Source organism: Camelus dromedarius, chromosome 7, assembly GCF_036321535.1.
Source record: "Camelus dromedarius isolate mCamDro1 chromosome 7, mCamDro1.pat, whole genome shotgun sequence".
Classification (NCBI taxonomy): domain Eukaryota; kingdom Metazoa; phylum Chordata; class Mammalia; order Artiodactyla; family Camelidae; genus Camelus; species Camelus dromedarius.
The window spans coordinates 19,990,436-20,007,500 of NC_087442.1; the positions used below are offsets into that span (position 1 = coordinate 19,990,436).

The 17,065-nt window shown below is 43.5% G+C and overlaps 1 protein-coding gene across 2 annotated transcripts in view; it reads right to left on the bottom strand.

Moving 5' to 3' along the window:
* Positions 1-693: 693 nt before the first annotated feature.
* The window catches only part of LOC105085387 (carboxypeptidase A4), a 19,654-nt gene continuing 3,282 nt past the window's right edge, over positions 694-17,065 (bottom strand). The window contains exons 2-11 of one of the 2 annotated variants that reach the window (XM_010975661.3): positions 15,637-15,718; positions 15,063-15,197; positions 13,864-13,962; positions 11,054-11,155; positions 9,684-9,788; positions 8,855-8,965; positions 7,600-7,690; positions 5,990-6,189; positions 4,813-4,897; positions 694-1,003 (exon numbers count right to left, since the gene is read on the bottom strand). In XM_010975661.3, the coding sequence (XP_010973963.1) occupies positions 816-1,003; positions 4,813-4,897; positions 5,990-6,189; positions 7,600-7,690; positions 8,855-8,965; positions 9,684-9,788; positions 11,054-11,155; positions 13,864-13,962; positions 15,063-15,197; positions 15,637-15,718 (1,198 nt within the window). In that variant the 3' untranslated portion in view covers positions 694-815. The remainder of the gene's footprint in view (positions 1,004-4,812; positions 4,898-5,989; positions 6,190-7,599; positions 7,691-8,854; positions 8,966-9,683; positions 9,789-11,053; positions 11,156-13,863; positions 13,963-15,062; positions 15,198-15,636; positions 15,719-17,065) is intronic. The other variant, XM_064487362.1, reaches the window with a different exon arrangement.

Here is a 17,065-nt window from a genome sequence, read left to right on the forward strand (position 1 = left end):
GCAAGTTCAAAAGACAGAGTGGAGGTGAGCCCATTAGGACAGATGGGGATAATTTAGCAATCCTGCTATCAGATCAGCACTTCATCTAGGGTTTCTGAGTGGGCAGTACCCACAGTGACACAGATCTCCTTCTGGGATCCCAATTACACTGAATAATAAAGGGAAGAATATGATCAGAGATGTAGTATCTGGGAATTTTTGGCCCAGTGATAAGAAGTGATCCTCTACTTTGTATTCAGACCAAAAACAAACAAAGAAAATAAGGGGGAGGGGGATGATCTATACTGATGACCCTATGGGATTTATTTTCCAAAGAAAAATATTTTCAAGAAAGAGTGAGATAAATTAAAGGAAGTTCGGTGTCATCTTTGAGACCAATCTAAAAAACAAGCTTTATCTTCCACAGTACTTCCCATGGGACCCCCACCAGAGCAAAGCCACAGGCGTGGCTAGATTGGATGAAGCTAGAGAAATATTTCAGATGTCCTTTTGTTCTAAAAATGAGGTAGAGACATGCCACCCAGTAAGGAGTGATCCTACATGTGGCTTGCCCAACCAGCTGTGTGGAAGGAGAGGCATACAAAGTGTTCAGCAAAACAGCAGGACCAAAAGATAGCAGGGTGGCAGAAGCACTTCTCCCAGAGCACCACAAGAATGCACAAACTTCAAGGAGGGGGCTAGAAAGGGGCTGGCCTTTGTTCTCTACAAAGCCAGAAGGCTCTGACTCACATGTGAAAGAACAAGAGTCCTTTATAGTGGGCTTATATGTGTGTGTAATGGGGATAAGTAGATGTAGAAAGAGCGGGGCTCCTCATCTAGTAGAGGTGGTCCCGCACATGTTCCATGATGGTCTTCATCCCCAGCCAGGTCTCCTCTGCAGTGGGGATGATCTGGTTGGCTGGCAGAAGGAAGCCATAGTGCCTAGTATCTCTCAACTCAAAAGCAAATGCATACTTGATGCCATTATCATATGCCCAGTCAGTGCTGCTCCCGCTAGCTGGATCTGTTAAGTCAAAAGAGAAAACACCTTTGAAGCCTAGTTCCCTTCAGAAATAGAAGGGAAGGGGCCAGGAATTCTGCGGACCTGTGGCTCCTTAGGGATCTGAAAGTCATCAGGCCTACAACACATAAACACTGGCCTGAATTATGTCTCAGACTGTCCTGCACCATGAGGGTCTCCACTAGTCTCAAACCAAGAGATTTTAAATGCTCATTTCCATCTTGTCACCAAACTCACTGTGTAGACTCCTTCAGGTCACTCAAAACCAATCTTGACAGAGTGTGGTAGGCAGCCTCCAGGATAGCCACAATGATCCTTGTCTCCTGGTATTCACACCCTTGTGTAATGCCCTCCTACACTGGATAGGACTGACCTGACCTGTTACAGGAGACTGCAGAAATGAAGGTGTGTGCCCTTCAAGGCTAGGTCATAAATCCATGGGTTTTGCCTTGCTCTTTCTTGGATCATTCGCTCTGGGGAGAGGCAGCTGTCATGTTGTAAGGACACTCAAACAGCCCTAAAAAGAGGTCTATGTGGTGAAGAACTCACTGTCAATAATCAGTACTCATCTGCCAGGCACCCGAGTAAGCCCCCTGAGAAGCAGATCCTCCAGCCCCATCAAGCCTTTAGATGACTGTCCCCCCAGAAGACACCTGGACTGCAACCTCCTGAGAGCCCCTGAGCCAGAGCCACCCAGCTAAGATGCTCTGGAGGTCCTGACCCACAGAAATTGTGTAAGAAAATTAATGTTTATTGTTTTAAGCTGCTAAATTCTAGGGTAACTTTTTACATCACAAGAGAGAACTGACACACAGAGAGAGAAAGAAGCACAGCCCTTGGGACTTCCCTTTGCCAAAAGGCTGAGGAAGGGCAAGAGGCTTGTTTCCCTGCTTCTTCCCAGTCAAACTCCACTAGAGCAGAAATTGGCCGAAAGTGCAAAGAGTAGATGATATTGAATAACAAAATAATGATGTCAATAGCAGCTACTATTTATTGAAATCTACTATGAGCCAGTCATTATGCTAGAAAGTTTACATTTATCAGCTCATTTAATCTTTAAGAAACCAGTGAGGAAGGTATTATTTGCCTTGCTGTTCAGATGAGGAAATCCAGTCTCAGAATGAATAATTTATCTAAGAAAATATGGATGGAAAATGGCAGGGCTGGTCCAGCTGATAACAAAGTCCCTGTTTTATTCAACCTACTTCTAGTCTCTTTAGTATGTAACATATATATATATGTCTGTTCAGTGAAAATATGGGCCCTTTTGTTTTTCCACTGTCCCTGAGGGTTGTTTCTCATGATATCATTTGTGATTTTCTAGAAATGCTGCTTCTGCTGCAATTACACGCTCCCTAAGTTTATGAAACAGGCTCTCCTATACTCTCTGAAATCCTTCTGTAGTTCCCACAGTCTTTCTCTACACAGAGAAAATACTGTGTAAAAAACAGACAATGGCACCAAAAGTTTCCAGAAGTTATTTACATGGCAAGCTCAAATATTTCAGAACGGATTTTAAATTCAGGAAAGAGGCAAGATAACCTCTGCTGAGCAAATCGATCAGATCCATGAACTTCACTTTACTTGGGTTCCTGCTAAGTCTACCTACTCTTTTTTTTCAAAAACACATATAGGAGTATACTATTAACACTGCTCTGCACACTGTATTTTTCAATTAACATTTGAAGATTTTCCCTTACTAGCACATACAGATTCACCTCATTCACTTAAGGGTTGCATACTGTTTCACTGTATGAATGCACCAAATATGTTTTTACGCAGCACTCTACCGATGAACATTTACATTTAGGTGCTCACCCCGTCTTTTGTGATGATTGACATGCTATCATGAACATCCTTAATACTCAACATCCAGTCACAAGCCAAACGAGCCCAAAAAACTTGTTTCCAAGCCCTTAGTAGATCAGAATCAATGAGGAGGAGGGGAGAGGGTTGCTAGAGGCAGGTGGCCTGAGGAAGGAGACATGAAAACTAAAAAGCAGACATGAGAATTAAAGAAGCAAAACAGGCTGGGCTATTGAGCATAAGGATCGAACAGTCTGATACAGCATGGAAGGCCTTTGAGATACAACAACTGATGTTCAGAAGGCCACTCAGTCATGAAGAAAGGAGCTCAGATCTCTTCTACGTGCTCTGTTTAAGGAGGCAGGAAAGTATGAAAATCCATTTTAGAATTATTTTCATCTAAAATGATTAATCTAAGAAAAGCTCCAGTGCTTGAAGGGATAAATGTCAACTACCTATACAGCACATACCATAACCCAGGGAGTTGGAGTGTTTTTATACAAACATTGATTTCATTTTTGGAAAGAAAGGAGAGCAGAAAAAGCCTATTAAAAAATACAGAAAATGGGCTCTCAAAGGAGGTAGGAAATATTATATCTCCCGGACATAACTCAGGAGAGCCTTTCTCCTCTTCTGTTGGAGGAATCTAATGCGTATCTCATCATTTTGGCACAGTCCATGCTGGGGAGAGGAATGTTTTTGATGTGTGTGGTAAAGATTATTCTTTAAATTGGTGTCTGACCCAAAAGTCAGGGCCTGGTGACACTCAAAGATCTTCTGAGAGGACCTCCTCAGGGGGCTCCTACCAAATTCCTTTAGCTCTCTTTGGTCCAGGATTCAATTCTGACTAATTAAACAGAGAGTGGAGATCCTCTCCTCATGTGTTTGTTCTCTAAGGAGTTCCCATTCAACAACACTAGTATTACCATGAATAATTAATGGATTGTTGTTGCAATTAGCAACACAAACACCAGTATCATGCTAACTGCTTTATGCAGCTTGGTGGAATATGAAACACAGACAAGAGTGCTGAGATTAGAGTATAGAGGAGGAGCCAAGAGGTGGGATGGAGAATCTTTGCAGAAAAGGAAGATTGAAGGGAACAGCTAGTTGAGGGCGAAGCAGGTAGGATGGGAGAGCAAGTTCAGTATAGGAAAGGAGAGAAATATCAGCAAGTTTGTAGGGGCTTTGAGGGTGGACCAATTGATGGAAACTACTTACAGAGAAAGCACCAGAGGGGGAAAGAAAGGAACTCACTTTATGCTCCCCACATTTGTGTTTTTACTTCCCACTTATAGCTGGGGTCTTGGAGAATAATCATATCCTTCAATTTGATCTTAAAATTTAAAGATCAAACTCACAGAGTAAGGGAACTGGGAGGATCTCGAAAGAAACAGAGTGAAATGCTCAGATGAAACACTTCACTGAGAAACCACAATAAGGGTATTTCCTCAAATTGTGGTTGAGTTGTGGGTAATGAGCCTCAAGACCATGTTCATGTTTGGGGTCCTGGTAAGGTCTGTTTTTGTTTTTGTTTTTCAGCTAATGCTAACCATCGTCTGGAGGACGCCCCCTGCCAATCCAGCTCGCTATGTTCAATGTGTGTTCATTTCTGACAGGAAGGCAAGGGGGTCTCCTCTACTCCCTCCCACCACCTCAGTCTGCCAAGCCAAAGGTGGGTTTCCTTTGAAGATGGAATGATGGGCTTGAGGAGTTTTTGATAAACCATGTCAGGATCTTTCACGGAAGACAAGGAACACAGACTCTACCATGCTGACAAGACTTAACTCATCATGGGCCCATGATAATGAGCATAAGAGTGATAACCACTGATGAAGATGACGGCCTGCGGCAGCTATCATCACAGGCTTAACATAAATTCAGCCCATCACTAACAACAGAAACAGACTACATGTAGGAAGGCTGACTGGCACCTCTTCTCCTGCTCCATTTCAAGTGTCCTCTCAAAGCGTTTCTAATAACCAATAAAAACAGTGAGTACTTACAGATAGTGGTGCTGATAGGACCCACGCGATACTCAGTGCCCGACAGCGAAGCCAGAGCTTTGGCCGCACGCCTTGCCACCTCATCCTAGGAGCAGGGAAATCAGTGGAGTGAGAGAGAATGGATCCCAAAGCCAGACATTCCTCAGCTGTTCTGTCCTGCAGTGGTTTGGAAGCTTCCCGAACCCAGCCCCAATGTTCCATTTTGATCTCTTCTTTCCCTTCCAACCAGAGCCCAGGTCTGACTACAAAGTGAGGGAAATGGTATGGTTCCTCCAATTCCTTCTCCTACTACATCCTCAGTTCTTTACTTCCAGTTTAGGGAAGAGGGTAAGGAGAGAGGAGGAAGACCAGATAAGCACTCTGAAATCATGTGTATTAATAACTCAAATTAGAGGAGCTGTATTTAAGCTCGCCAGCCCATTAGGAATTTAGTAAAGGCACCGCCATCCTCACCTATCTTGTAGAAAGGGAATATCATGTCCATGAATATGAGGGTAGGGCAAGCATGTTCAAGAGAAAACCTTCTAAGAGTTGAGTGTTTCCAAAGTGGAGGTAGGGGCTGCCATATATGGATGTACCCTACACGGAGCATTTGCTTGAGACCAGAATCTAGTCCACACCAAGCCATAAGCCCTAGGTAGGGCGTGGCCTTGGACAGAGGGGCACACTCAAGCAGACTAGCACAGAGAGCAGGGACTACAATCACCTTGCAGCTGCCAGGAAGTCCTGCTGCTGATGTGATGCCTGCTCATATCCTGGGGTGAGTAAATGTATGTGACACAGAGCACCCCTAGGCTGTGGTCTACACCCTACTTAAACTCTACATTACCTGGAGTGAGGAGCACCCCTCCCTTACCCACCACAACGTCACCCACAGTTCTTCACAAAAAGTGCCTCTGCAATACATTTTGGTCAGAAAAACAAGTGAAAAGGAAAGACGGGGTTGCAAGGTGTGGTTCTTGCAACTCACAGCAAACACAAAAATAAGAGGCATCATCTTCTTCCTGTTTCCAGTAAGCCTGACGGCACATCGCAAAGAACAGGGAGAGAAGACTGGGCCCTTAACGAAACAAGCCCTGATCCTGGACTTTCCCTATGAAGCTAGGGAACCACCACCTTGGCAGCACCCGGGTGAAAAGCAGACCCAGGGCTGAATGAGAAGCAGCCCACAACTTACCAGCTCTTTAGTATCCGGGGCCTTGTTGAACGTGTACCCATATGGGTACATCAGCAGCTGTGAGTAGCTGTGAAGGTCAATGAAACATTTGAAATTCCTGTGTTTTTGGATGAAATCTACCACCGATTTCACCTCTACTTCCGAATTGGCATGGGTTCCATGGTATGCTTCAGAGCAAGGGTCGTCACTGGCTCCCTTTCCTGTAGGGATGACCCAAGCAGAAATATTAACCCATACGCTCAGAAGCAGAAATACAGGATACTCTACCCAGAAGCGGGGCGGGAGGTATGAGCAGGCCCCTGATAGCTGCCCTCGAGAACCTGGTCCGCATGTGTGTATTTGTGGGAAGGGTGTGGAAGTGGGAGGTCGGGGTGTTGAATCTGCCACGGCTAAGCAGGAAAACTGGTAGGACTCCTTTAAATGGATAGAGATGACCTTGTATTGTATCACTAATAGTTGTCATAAATAATTAATATCACACATGACAATGAGTTGTAATTAATAAGTATTCTAGATAATTAATATGAATACCAATTAATAATGAAAATGACTCCATTTATACTGGTGTCAACTCATTCTCTTAGTTCAGATATTAATGGCCAAGTGCTGCCAAAAATAATCTATTGTTGTGGCTAAAAATTTCCTGATTATTTGACAGGTATTAGAATTACTGCCTTCTGTTTTACTTCACAGTATAGCCCCCTAAGGTATTTGATGTGTGTGTGAAACCACCCCCGTTGTGACTTAACCTTGATGCCCTCCATTCCCACATTTATATCAGCTATTTTCCCACAATCACATTATTTTCCCCCCAATAGTTTGTGTGGTATTTCTATCCAAGTAAGAGAAGTAAAACCATTACATTAAAACATTACATTAAATATTACATTACAACAGTACATTAAAAACAAAATATCAGTACAGCTGTGGAATAGTGAAAGAGAACTATCAGGATCTGGAATTGCAAAGTGAGTTTAGATCCTAATTCTTATCAACCATATGCTCTTGAGATTGTCTCTGAGCTTCAACTGTCTCATTTCAGATAAGAATATTCACTCTCTAGGTCAGAAGAATAAATAAGATAACATATGGGAAAGTACCTGGAACATAGTTGGCACTACTGTGGGAATAATTTTTAAACAGCTGGAACTCAGAACCCAGGTCTTCTAATTTTCATTCTCTTTCCATGACATCAAAGGGCTGAGGTTCACACTTATACATCTAAGGGTAAACTGCTGCAGTTTAATTTTCAGAATATGATCTTGCCTGTTGGAGTAATAGTGCTAATTGCTCTATTCTGAGCTGCCCTTCCACTCACCCAGTAACTTGTCCAGAAGCCATGATAACCAGGGTATAAAGTAGGCCCATAGATTTATATATTTAAAGCAGAACTTTAAAAAAAATTAGCATTCTCTCAGGAGGACAGAGATTCCCTTTCAAAATTACAAAAACAAAAACAAAAACATGGGGTAAGGGATTTACCCAAGTTTCTCAATGAATCAGCAATGGAGCCAGCTTGGAAACCAGCTCCTCCCTCACTGCCACCTCAGAGTCCTGTGGACCAGGCTATGCAGAGGTAGCAAAATTTTAAAACTATCTCCCCCACATACCTGCAAAACTAACATTCCAATTTCTATTTAGATCAGTACCAATGCAGGAGCTTCCAGGATTTAGAGACCGTGACTTCCTCCATAATCGGTCCTGAAAAATCCACCAAGGAAGGAGCAAACATTCAGAGATGGGTCAGGGTACAGGAGAGTTGGAGGCTTTCTTTGGGGACCTGTGATGGAGATGGCCCCGTGGATGGGGCAAGCTGCCTGCAACAACTCCAGAGATCTGGAGGATCACTGGGGCTTCAGCCCTCACTAAGTGAGGAGTCTCCTCTCATCCCCCAGGGAGAGGAAGCTTGGCCCTTCTGACCTGGAGAAAAAGACTTCCCAAAATGCCCTGATGAGGACTTCATAACTGCAAGACCCAGGCTGACACCACCTGAATCCACTGAATAATTCTGGGCTTTGGTAAAAGTGGGACAAATAGATATTATGGGCCTCAGTTATCACTAATGTGATAGACAGTGCACAGTAACTATTTTATTCTTGCCTAAAAAATTAACTTGAATCCAACCAAGCATCTAGATTGGACCACAAGTGAACAGGAAATACGGGGGATGACGGAATAAATTAAACAGCACACAACAAAGAAGCCATCAGGCAAATTCAGAACGTGAGACATTCTACAGGACAATTTACTTGGTTTCTCCAATGAATGAATGACATTTTAAAAGATATGTGGGGGCAGGAGGAGGGGTTAATGTTGTAGAATTAAAAAGCTGGCAGAGGCGTAACAACCAAATGTGTAACAGACCTTATTTGGATCCTGATTTCAACAAACTGACTCAAAAGACATTTTAAAGATAACTGGGAATATCACATGATATTAAAGAACTACCATTAATTTTTTACAGCTGATAGTGGTATATTTTTTGTTATTTTAATTATCGCCAGCTAGAGATGAATATTAAAGAAGTTTTGAATGAAATAATCTGATGTCTGGGATTTGCTTTAAAATACGTCAGGAAAAAAATATGTGGGAGGGAAAGAAATGAAAAGAAGAAATTGGTAAAGTGTTGATAATTGTTCAAGATTCATAATAGGGAGTTCATTAGACTATTCCCTCTAAGAAAAAATATTCCCTGGTGACTCTCAGCTTAGAGAATGACTGGAAAATGAGACCCTGAGTAAGCTCCTAAGGAGCACATTTTGTGGAGCTTTTCTCCAAGGTCATACAACTATTTAGTGGCAAAGCAAGGAAGTTAACAAACAAGTCTTAACTCCAAGCCCAGCCCATTCAGTCGGTATCACTCACTTGAGTTTGTGTGTAAACATATCCATCAGGATTGGCCACAGGCAACAAGAAAATATCCATTTTCTCCAAGATGGATGTGATGGCTGGATCCTTCCCATAATCAGTTACAATCTAAGCAGAGCCAACAAGCTTGTCAGTTTTGCCACTGCAGGATGTGTTGCCAGATCTAAGCCTGTGTGTCCTCCCCAGATGCCCACCTCCTAGAACAATGTCCACCCTCTACAGCCTCCCTACCACCCTCATAGGTGCAGCTCTCTGCACAGCCCCCAGAGCACTTCAAAACCTAGGGGAACATGGCTGCCTGGTAACACCAACTTCAGTGAGTCCTGGGCTGCCTGGTTTATTCATTCCTTCCAGGGAATGGGAACAGGGGAGGGGAGAGCCATACATCATAACAGTTATTAGGAACCTGAGCCCCCATTCTAGGGGTAGGATCCTCCACTTGCACCACCCCTCCTCCCCCAGCACTGGCTTAAAGAAGATTTTCCAGAGGGACATGGAGCTAGCATGAGGTCCCCGAGGGCCTGAGGGACCTGGAAGGGACTGAAGGCAAAGCTTATCTGGGCTTTGATGCTGAAAGACTGTTTCCTTCCTGCAGGGCTGACTATGGGTCAGTGTCTCAGGGCCACCTCTGTAGGTCATGAGCTTGCCTGCTGCCATGAACGCACTTTAGCATTTGGCCACAGTTTCTCTGATCAGAAAAGACCCCCAGCCTACTGTGTCTATGCAGAGTACTCTCCCACCTCATCCCGTGAGCCCAGCCACATGGGACACTGCAGAGGAAACCCCGGGCCCACCAGAATTCTCAGTTAATACCAGGAGACATAACCTTTCTCGCAGTCCAGATTGCCGTGGCCTGTGAGATCCACTCCCGGGAATGGATGCCTGCGTTCAGCCAAATGGCCGGCCGCTGACTGCCTCTCCCAGTACTGAACTGTGGAAGGAAAAAGAGGCCAGAAAATGACCCTCCTGCCCACCAGCATCTCCGCTCACCTCTCCTCTGCCCAGCTCGTTCCTATTCATTTAATCCATTGAAGATCATTCAGAGACTAAATGTTCCTGAGGGCACCATCTATTTACCAGGCTTCTCCAAGCTTAATTGGTTGGCTGGTGGGCCCAGCCACAGCTCTGGGTAGCTTGAGCCGCTCCAGGGTTAGAAGCAAATGGGAAGGGGAAACAATTGCTATTGTGAATTATAATGCCAGTGTGATTAGAGATAATATTATGTCTCTTGAAAGACCTCAAATGGTATCCCAACAGAGAGACAAAAGTGCATGAACCAGCCCGTTCTAGCTGATGCAATAAATGAAATCCATTTTAAAGTGAGGAAGAGAGGGGTTCACTATAGCTCTTTGTAAACAGCACGGAATGAATTCTGGCCGCTGCCATTCAGTGTGGGGGCTCCTTGGGTCAGAGCTTCGTGTTAATGAAGCCAGGGTCTCCATCAGTTGGTAAATAATCTAAATTTATGTAGATTACTATACAGCAACCAGCTCAATGGAACATCTTCTCCCACTGGTAATTTTACCATTGGTATAAAACTGTGTTCTTCAGGGCTTGTGTGGAGCTAAGGGTTTGACAAATTCTAGGCACCATCAGTTGTTCCATGGTTCGTATCTCCAAATTCCTTTTTATTCATTTGGCTGGATTATTTATGTAATTTATGTCACTGCCATAAATTCTCTACCTCTTTTGCCAATACAGACCTGAAATCTGTTAGAAATATCTGGAAATTAGGCTTTGTGCAGCCAAGGATCATAGACCGGGCTTAAAATTACATCAACCTTAAAATTAGCTTCCTAGATTGCTTTTCCAATAAGTACCCCTAAAATGCAGAATAGAATTTGCCCATTCCAATTTGTCTTACTATTAACAGAAGATGGGAATGGAGGCAAAAGACTACAGCCACTTGAGAGCTTTCTGGAACACTAACTGCCTCTCCCCTCTTCTTGATCCTGCCTTTCAGTCAAAACTTGGAATGGGATGTGCTCCTTCTAACTCCCCACAAATCAGCAGAAGCAGGGGACCCTCTGTTAGACCACACTCGAACCCGGGTAGACACCTCCCCACCACACTCCTCCCCTAAGTCAAAGAGGTCCTAAAAAGCTGCTTCTTTCAGAGGTGTGAGAGCTGAGTCCTGGACACAGGAGCCAGGAGCCTGAGACCAGTCAGTCCCTTCAAATTGCATGGGGGTCTCACCTTCAGTATATACATCGACCGGTTTTCAAATGAATGCCCAATTTTCACCCTGCTCACCAAGCCAGAAAAATCTTGGGCAATGCTGTCCATCTCATGGTAAATCTGAAGCGTGAAAAAGTAAACACAGGAGCGTTTTAAAAATTTGCTCAGCTCTGGGTGGGTATCTGTGAACTTTGTCTTATTGATTTTCATGATTTCTTCCAGTCCTCTAACCTTGAGGTTGACAATATTATCAGAATGGAATGCTTATTTTTAAGGAACTGCCTAAAGAATCCATTACAGTTTTCTAGATAAAAACACATTTTGTCCACAAAATTATAGTCCATTAAACTAGAGTAGAGAGACTTGTACAGATAGTGCTCCAACAATGTGGCCCTTTGCACCACAGGCTGGATAATCAGCAAGGGCCCATTTAGCCAAGGTTCTTGAAAACCTTGCTCTCCAGTGATCTTTTTTGATCACTTTCTCCATCAGTAAAAAAAAAAAAAAAAAAATCAGCATACACTATGAATATATATAATACCACACAATTATATTATGTACATTATAAAATAAAAAATAGAAACAAAAATGGTTACATTAATAATAAATACAAATATATGTATAAATATAAATAGATGTTGCAATAGTTTCTTCCTCCATCCCAGTGGACTATCTTGCTTACATCCTGCCATAAGGGTACCCCACTTTGGAGATGATCCCTCTAAAGGCTTTGAGAGAGCAAGTGAAGAGCTGTATAAATCATGACTATGAATGCTTCCATTTGCTTTCAGTGAAAAAAAAAAAGATTTAAATAGAGTTCATCCATCTTAGTTGTTCAACTTAGTTGAAGGTCAAAAAAAAAAAAGAAATAAACAAATTTATATTTAGAGCTTAAAATTGAAAGAAGGAGCTTTACAGAGAAGGAAAATGTACAATCAATATAGATTAAAATCAAGCTTAAAGGGTTCATCAGACTTGCAGCCAATATGGCAGATTAAGTAGAAGCAAAAACTAACTCCCAAATATATAGGCAAGCCAGATAAAACACAATGAAAATGATTCCTAGCCAAATTTAAAAGCCAAAAAAGGAAAAACCGTGAGTGCCAGAAATGAAGAGGGAACCAGCTAGCAGAGGCAAGGGCAGAAGATGAAGTCCCAGCACCAGATATCTGTCTTAGGTGCTGAGGGTTTACAGCAACCAGGAACTGGAGTAGAGGGCTTTGGATCCAGTGTAGTAGGGCCAGGAGCTAGAAACTGAGAGCTGGGCACTGGTCATTCTGGCCATGAAAAGAGCCTGGAAACTACCCACTGTACCTAGAAAGTCGAGCAAAAGCCAGATGCTCGCCCTGAACCAAGAGAGGAAAGAGAGTCACCCAAGAAAATTTAAAACACCAAGCTGTGTCCAGACGGGGGTCCAAATTTACACTGCCAACATCAGGGGGAATCTCACCCACGAAACTAACAAAAATAATGGCAACCACAACAACACACACAAAGGATCTGAAACCAGAAACCCTGGCAGAAACAAACATGAAATTCCCTCTAGAGGTCTAAGAAGGCCTAAGTGGTTGTATGAGATGAGCTCTTAAAAGCTGTTTTTAGAAAGAACTGAGTATGATCAAGTCAGGAGGGAGATGGTGCACCAATCCACAGCAAAAGGCAGGGAATGAAAAATGGCCATAAGCCAAACGACTATGGCACCTAAAGCCAGAGAACAAAAGTGAGTGGATGAGAAAGTGAGACTCCCACAGCAGGCAGGGGAGGGGATGGAGTTTCCAGAGTGTTGGGTGACATTTGCAACTAGTTGCCTCAGCTAGGGAGCACCCCAATGATAATGAGGCTAATGTCATGGGTCGATCCCTGTGTGGGCCCTGAGCTCTGCTTTCGTCCATGGCCCTGGACTGAACTCCTAACTTCATCCAGCTGGTTTGCAGATGTATGTCATCGGTCACAAGCGGGATCAAGGGGCAATGCGGTTGGAAGTGTACACAATAAACAAAGTTACTGACAATCCTGGGAAATAAGTGGAAATAGCTGGTCAAGCTCTGAAAAAATCCCTCATCTAGAAGAAAAATAATTCAAAGTATATGCCTCATGAAAAGTATGCCAGGAACTCTATCTTTGAATATAAAGAAGAGCATGTATTCAGCTATAGGAAGGAGAATACCAATTTAGATTTGGGGTGTGTTCCTGAGCTAGTAGAGTTTCCAGACTAAGGATGAAGACATTGAGGGATATAAGAAGACCATGTAGTACGTGATGCAGTTCCATTCCAGGTGCCTCAAATTCCAATTCCATATTAAATTATTCTGCTCCAAGTTTTTCATTTGAAGGGTTGGCTTACCTTGAAAGTCAGTCATCTATGTAAGTGATTTCTAACTAAACACAGCACCAAAATGCATTATGGAATAAGTATATAAGTAGTAATGATAAATGAGTGGAAATATTTGGTTAAACTTGACTAGTTGCCTGAAATAAGTAACATTTTAATCTGGGTGAATAAAATACAGGGATTATGGTGGGGTACAAGAAGGTTGAATTACAAGGACTGTAAATGATTATAATTATTTCATGGTTTTCTTTGAGGGGTTGCTTAAGAAAAGAGGGATGCACGTGGGAGAAAATGTTCAGTTTGTGTTTCACTATGCTCTTAAGTGCTGGTGGGAGATAAACAACCCAAGAATTAGAAAAGAACTGAAGTATACACATTTTAGCCCCTCACTGTAGGGGTACTATGCTAAGGACTAACACCTCCTGGAAGTAAGGATAGGGGTTACAAAACCCAAGAGGCCAATGACTTTGATCTTAACCTGCTCTATAATACTTACAGCTTCCAGAGAATGGTAGGCCCCATAGTTGAAGTTATTACTGCTCCGTTCTTGACCTTCATTGTGTTGCCTTTCTTTCTCTTCATTATCTAAAAGGGCCTAAAACAAACACGGCAACATTATGAAGTGATCTGCTATTCCCACCACATTTTGGGACATGGGCTGGCCAAGATGGCAGCACCCTTGGCACACATATCAAGAAGCACAAATGTCAAGGTATAAAAGGGGGTCAGATTTCTTCCACAAATCTATAAAATCTTTCTTCTTAGAGCCCAATGTACATCACCCCATTCAAGACCCACTTACTCACTGGAAGCAACATATGTGCTATTTGGTTATTCTTTTACTACAAATTCTCTAGACATCAGTCTGCATCTGGTATCCAGTGCCTCTGAAATACACAGCTTGGGAAACCATTCAGAAACAAAGAAATTCTTATAACCACTCATACTTTGAAGGTTCCTGGCAGATGTCTGTGACATGTGAGGATGATTAATAAGCTCACAGCTGCTCACGCCATCAGGAAACTCCCAGGCCAAATCACCAATTAGTCCATAACCCACCTCGGTGAAGGAGAGAACATGAGCCAGACACTGTCCTGCTGTTCAGATATAGGTTTTGAGGCTGGAGTCTGGCATGGGAAATGATGTTCCCTCTGCTGGGAGCTGTTGGTGACATTCCCCCTTTCTCCAAGGATGCTTTTTATGATTGGTCTTCAGTACCTCCCCACTGGCACCCCACCCGCTTCCAACCACCACACGTTCTCTTATCCCCTCCTGACTTCAAATAAGAAAAGAGAGAGAGATACTTGTGGGGTACCTATAACATACCAGGCACTGCTAGATATTTTATGTAAATTTAATCACTTAATCTTCTCAATAAATCATATGAAGTAAAAACAACTATTACCATTTTACTGATGAAGAAAGAGAGTCTCAAGAGGTTAAAAGATGATCCAAAGTCACACAGCTAGCAGTTAGCAAAATCAGGATTTGGATCCAGATCTGTCTGGATCAACCTACATATGCACTTTCTAGTACAACATGTTCCTTGAACAAACTGCTACACTTTACCTCCATATACCTCCATGTCTTCATCTGTTAAATGGAGAAGGGTAAGACCAAAACTTGAAAACATCTAAGGTCCACTCTGGCTGCTTGGTCCCATGCAAGACCAGTGAGGAACCTGGGCCTACCCACCTGCAGGTCTTCAATAGTCACTGAGTACTCTAAGAGCTGGGACTTCAGGAAGGCTCTGACTGGCTGAAGACTGACAGAAGGGACGAGGATATCCACAGGATGACCAAAAGTAGAGGGAGATTTCCAGAAGCTGAGCTGAAGAGAAGAGAAATAAAACCAGGTTAAAGGACAGTTCAGGTAAAAGGCACAATGAATTCATTCTTCTAGGACAACTGAAAAGAGCCTGGGTGATCCCTGAGGGGCTGGTTTCTGCCCAAGGACAAACTTCAGCCACTTCACAATAATATCTGGTCAGGCCTGCCCAGCAGGCAACACTTGGCCAAACCCAAAAAGTAACAGTCAATGGATAGAAAGATGGAAAGATGGTGCCCACTGCTGAGGCCTCCCATCTCCCTCGCAGCACTGCCAGGATCTACAGCACTCTCCAGGACCAACCCTCTCAGCAGTGTAAAGGCATGTTGACTAATACAGAATCATACACAGAAACTCTTCAGGAATAACAATGCCAGTTCTGCAAGAGTCTTCTCTCACCAAAGTTAATTGATACCCAAGAGGACTAAGGAGAACTAGGTACCTTGAAGTTGTCTGAATTCACTAGCTGACTTATTTTGCTGATCTCATCTCCATTTCTGACGTTAATCCTGAAAACTTGGTCCCTGGAGGAAAAAAAAAAACAGCAAAAGATAATGGTGAGCTTTCAGCCGGCAAATAAACCCCAGGCCTACTATCCCAGACATAACTGGGCCAAATAAGAGGAAATGGTCTAGTCTTTGGTTATAATGTATAGCCATTAAAAATAAGACTACGTGGCAAAAATGAAAAAGTGCTTATGGTATAACTTTAAGGGAAACATTAAGTGAAAGAGCAGGACACAAAATTGTATGTATGCCATGATTGCAAGTATGGAAAAAGCAGATGCATTGGAAGAAAAACAGACAACGGAAATACAGCAAATGCTGACAGTGCTTATGTTCGGGTCATGGGATTATGGATGACTTACTTTTTTCCCTTTGTATCTGTTTTCTGTAATGTGGTCATATTACTTTATAATGAAAAACATATATATTTTGCAGAAAGGAATGTTCCTGAGTTACACGCAAAGCTAACTCAAGGCATAAAGAAGCACTTCTTCACTGTCAGGGTCTAGGACTGAAACTCTGGCTGAATGTCCATGCTGGAAAGAGCTAGAAAAGAGAACAGACCTTCCATCCTTGGAGGGTTAGCTATTTTTCCTCTTGGCAAAGAGGGGAGAGGCTGGGTGTTCTCTCAACCCCTTCCAGTTCCAGTTCCAGAACCTTATACCAATGCATGGTGCTGGGGCTGAACTTGGGATTCATCCCCTCAAGGGGGACCTGATAGGGCCTAGAAGGGAGCCGGCCAGTCCCGAGCCCCCCTGTACTGTTCCTCCTGCACTTGTTTCCTATACACCATTTAACTCCTGCAGCAGCAGCAGGGGTAGAGGCCCCCAACGTCCTGTGTGTGGGTGGGAGAAGGCCGAGCCTGAAAAGCTGCCTTTGTGCTCTCAGCCGGCTCAGAAAGCCAGGGGAGCCATTAGGCCGTTGCTAGGTGACGGCCCAAATGAATCCGCACTCGACGCTGTCACATGCGTCATCCCTTTGACACAAATGAATGCGGGAAGAGCTGCTGGAGAGGGCTGTGGGCTGAAGGACCTGTTGACGGAGAAAATGGTTCTGTCACAGGGAGCTAAACGTGCAGCCTCACATGGCAGATCAGCATCTCCTCATCAGAAAACCGGCTCAATCTGGACTCTCGGGGTTTAACTTTGTTCTGGGAGCTTCAAAGGATCTCAAGGGGTTTAGCCCAGCCCCAAGGAGGCAAGGTCCACTCTAGAGCTGCTTCTGTTACAGGTGGCAGGTCTGGAGGAAATGCCAGTACCAAAGCTTCACTTTCTTCCAACTAATCTGGTCTCTGAGGGTCCTAGGAGGTGAGCATCTAACTGCATTCCATGGGAGCTGCTGAGGCCACAGGGGAGAAGTCACTGG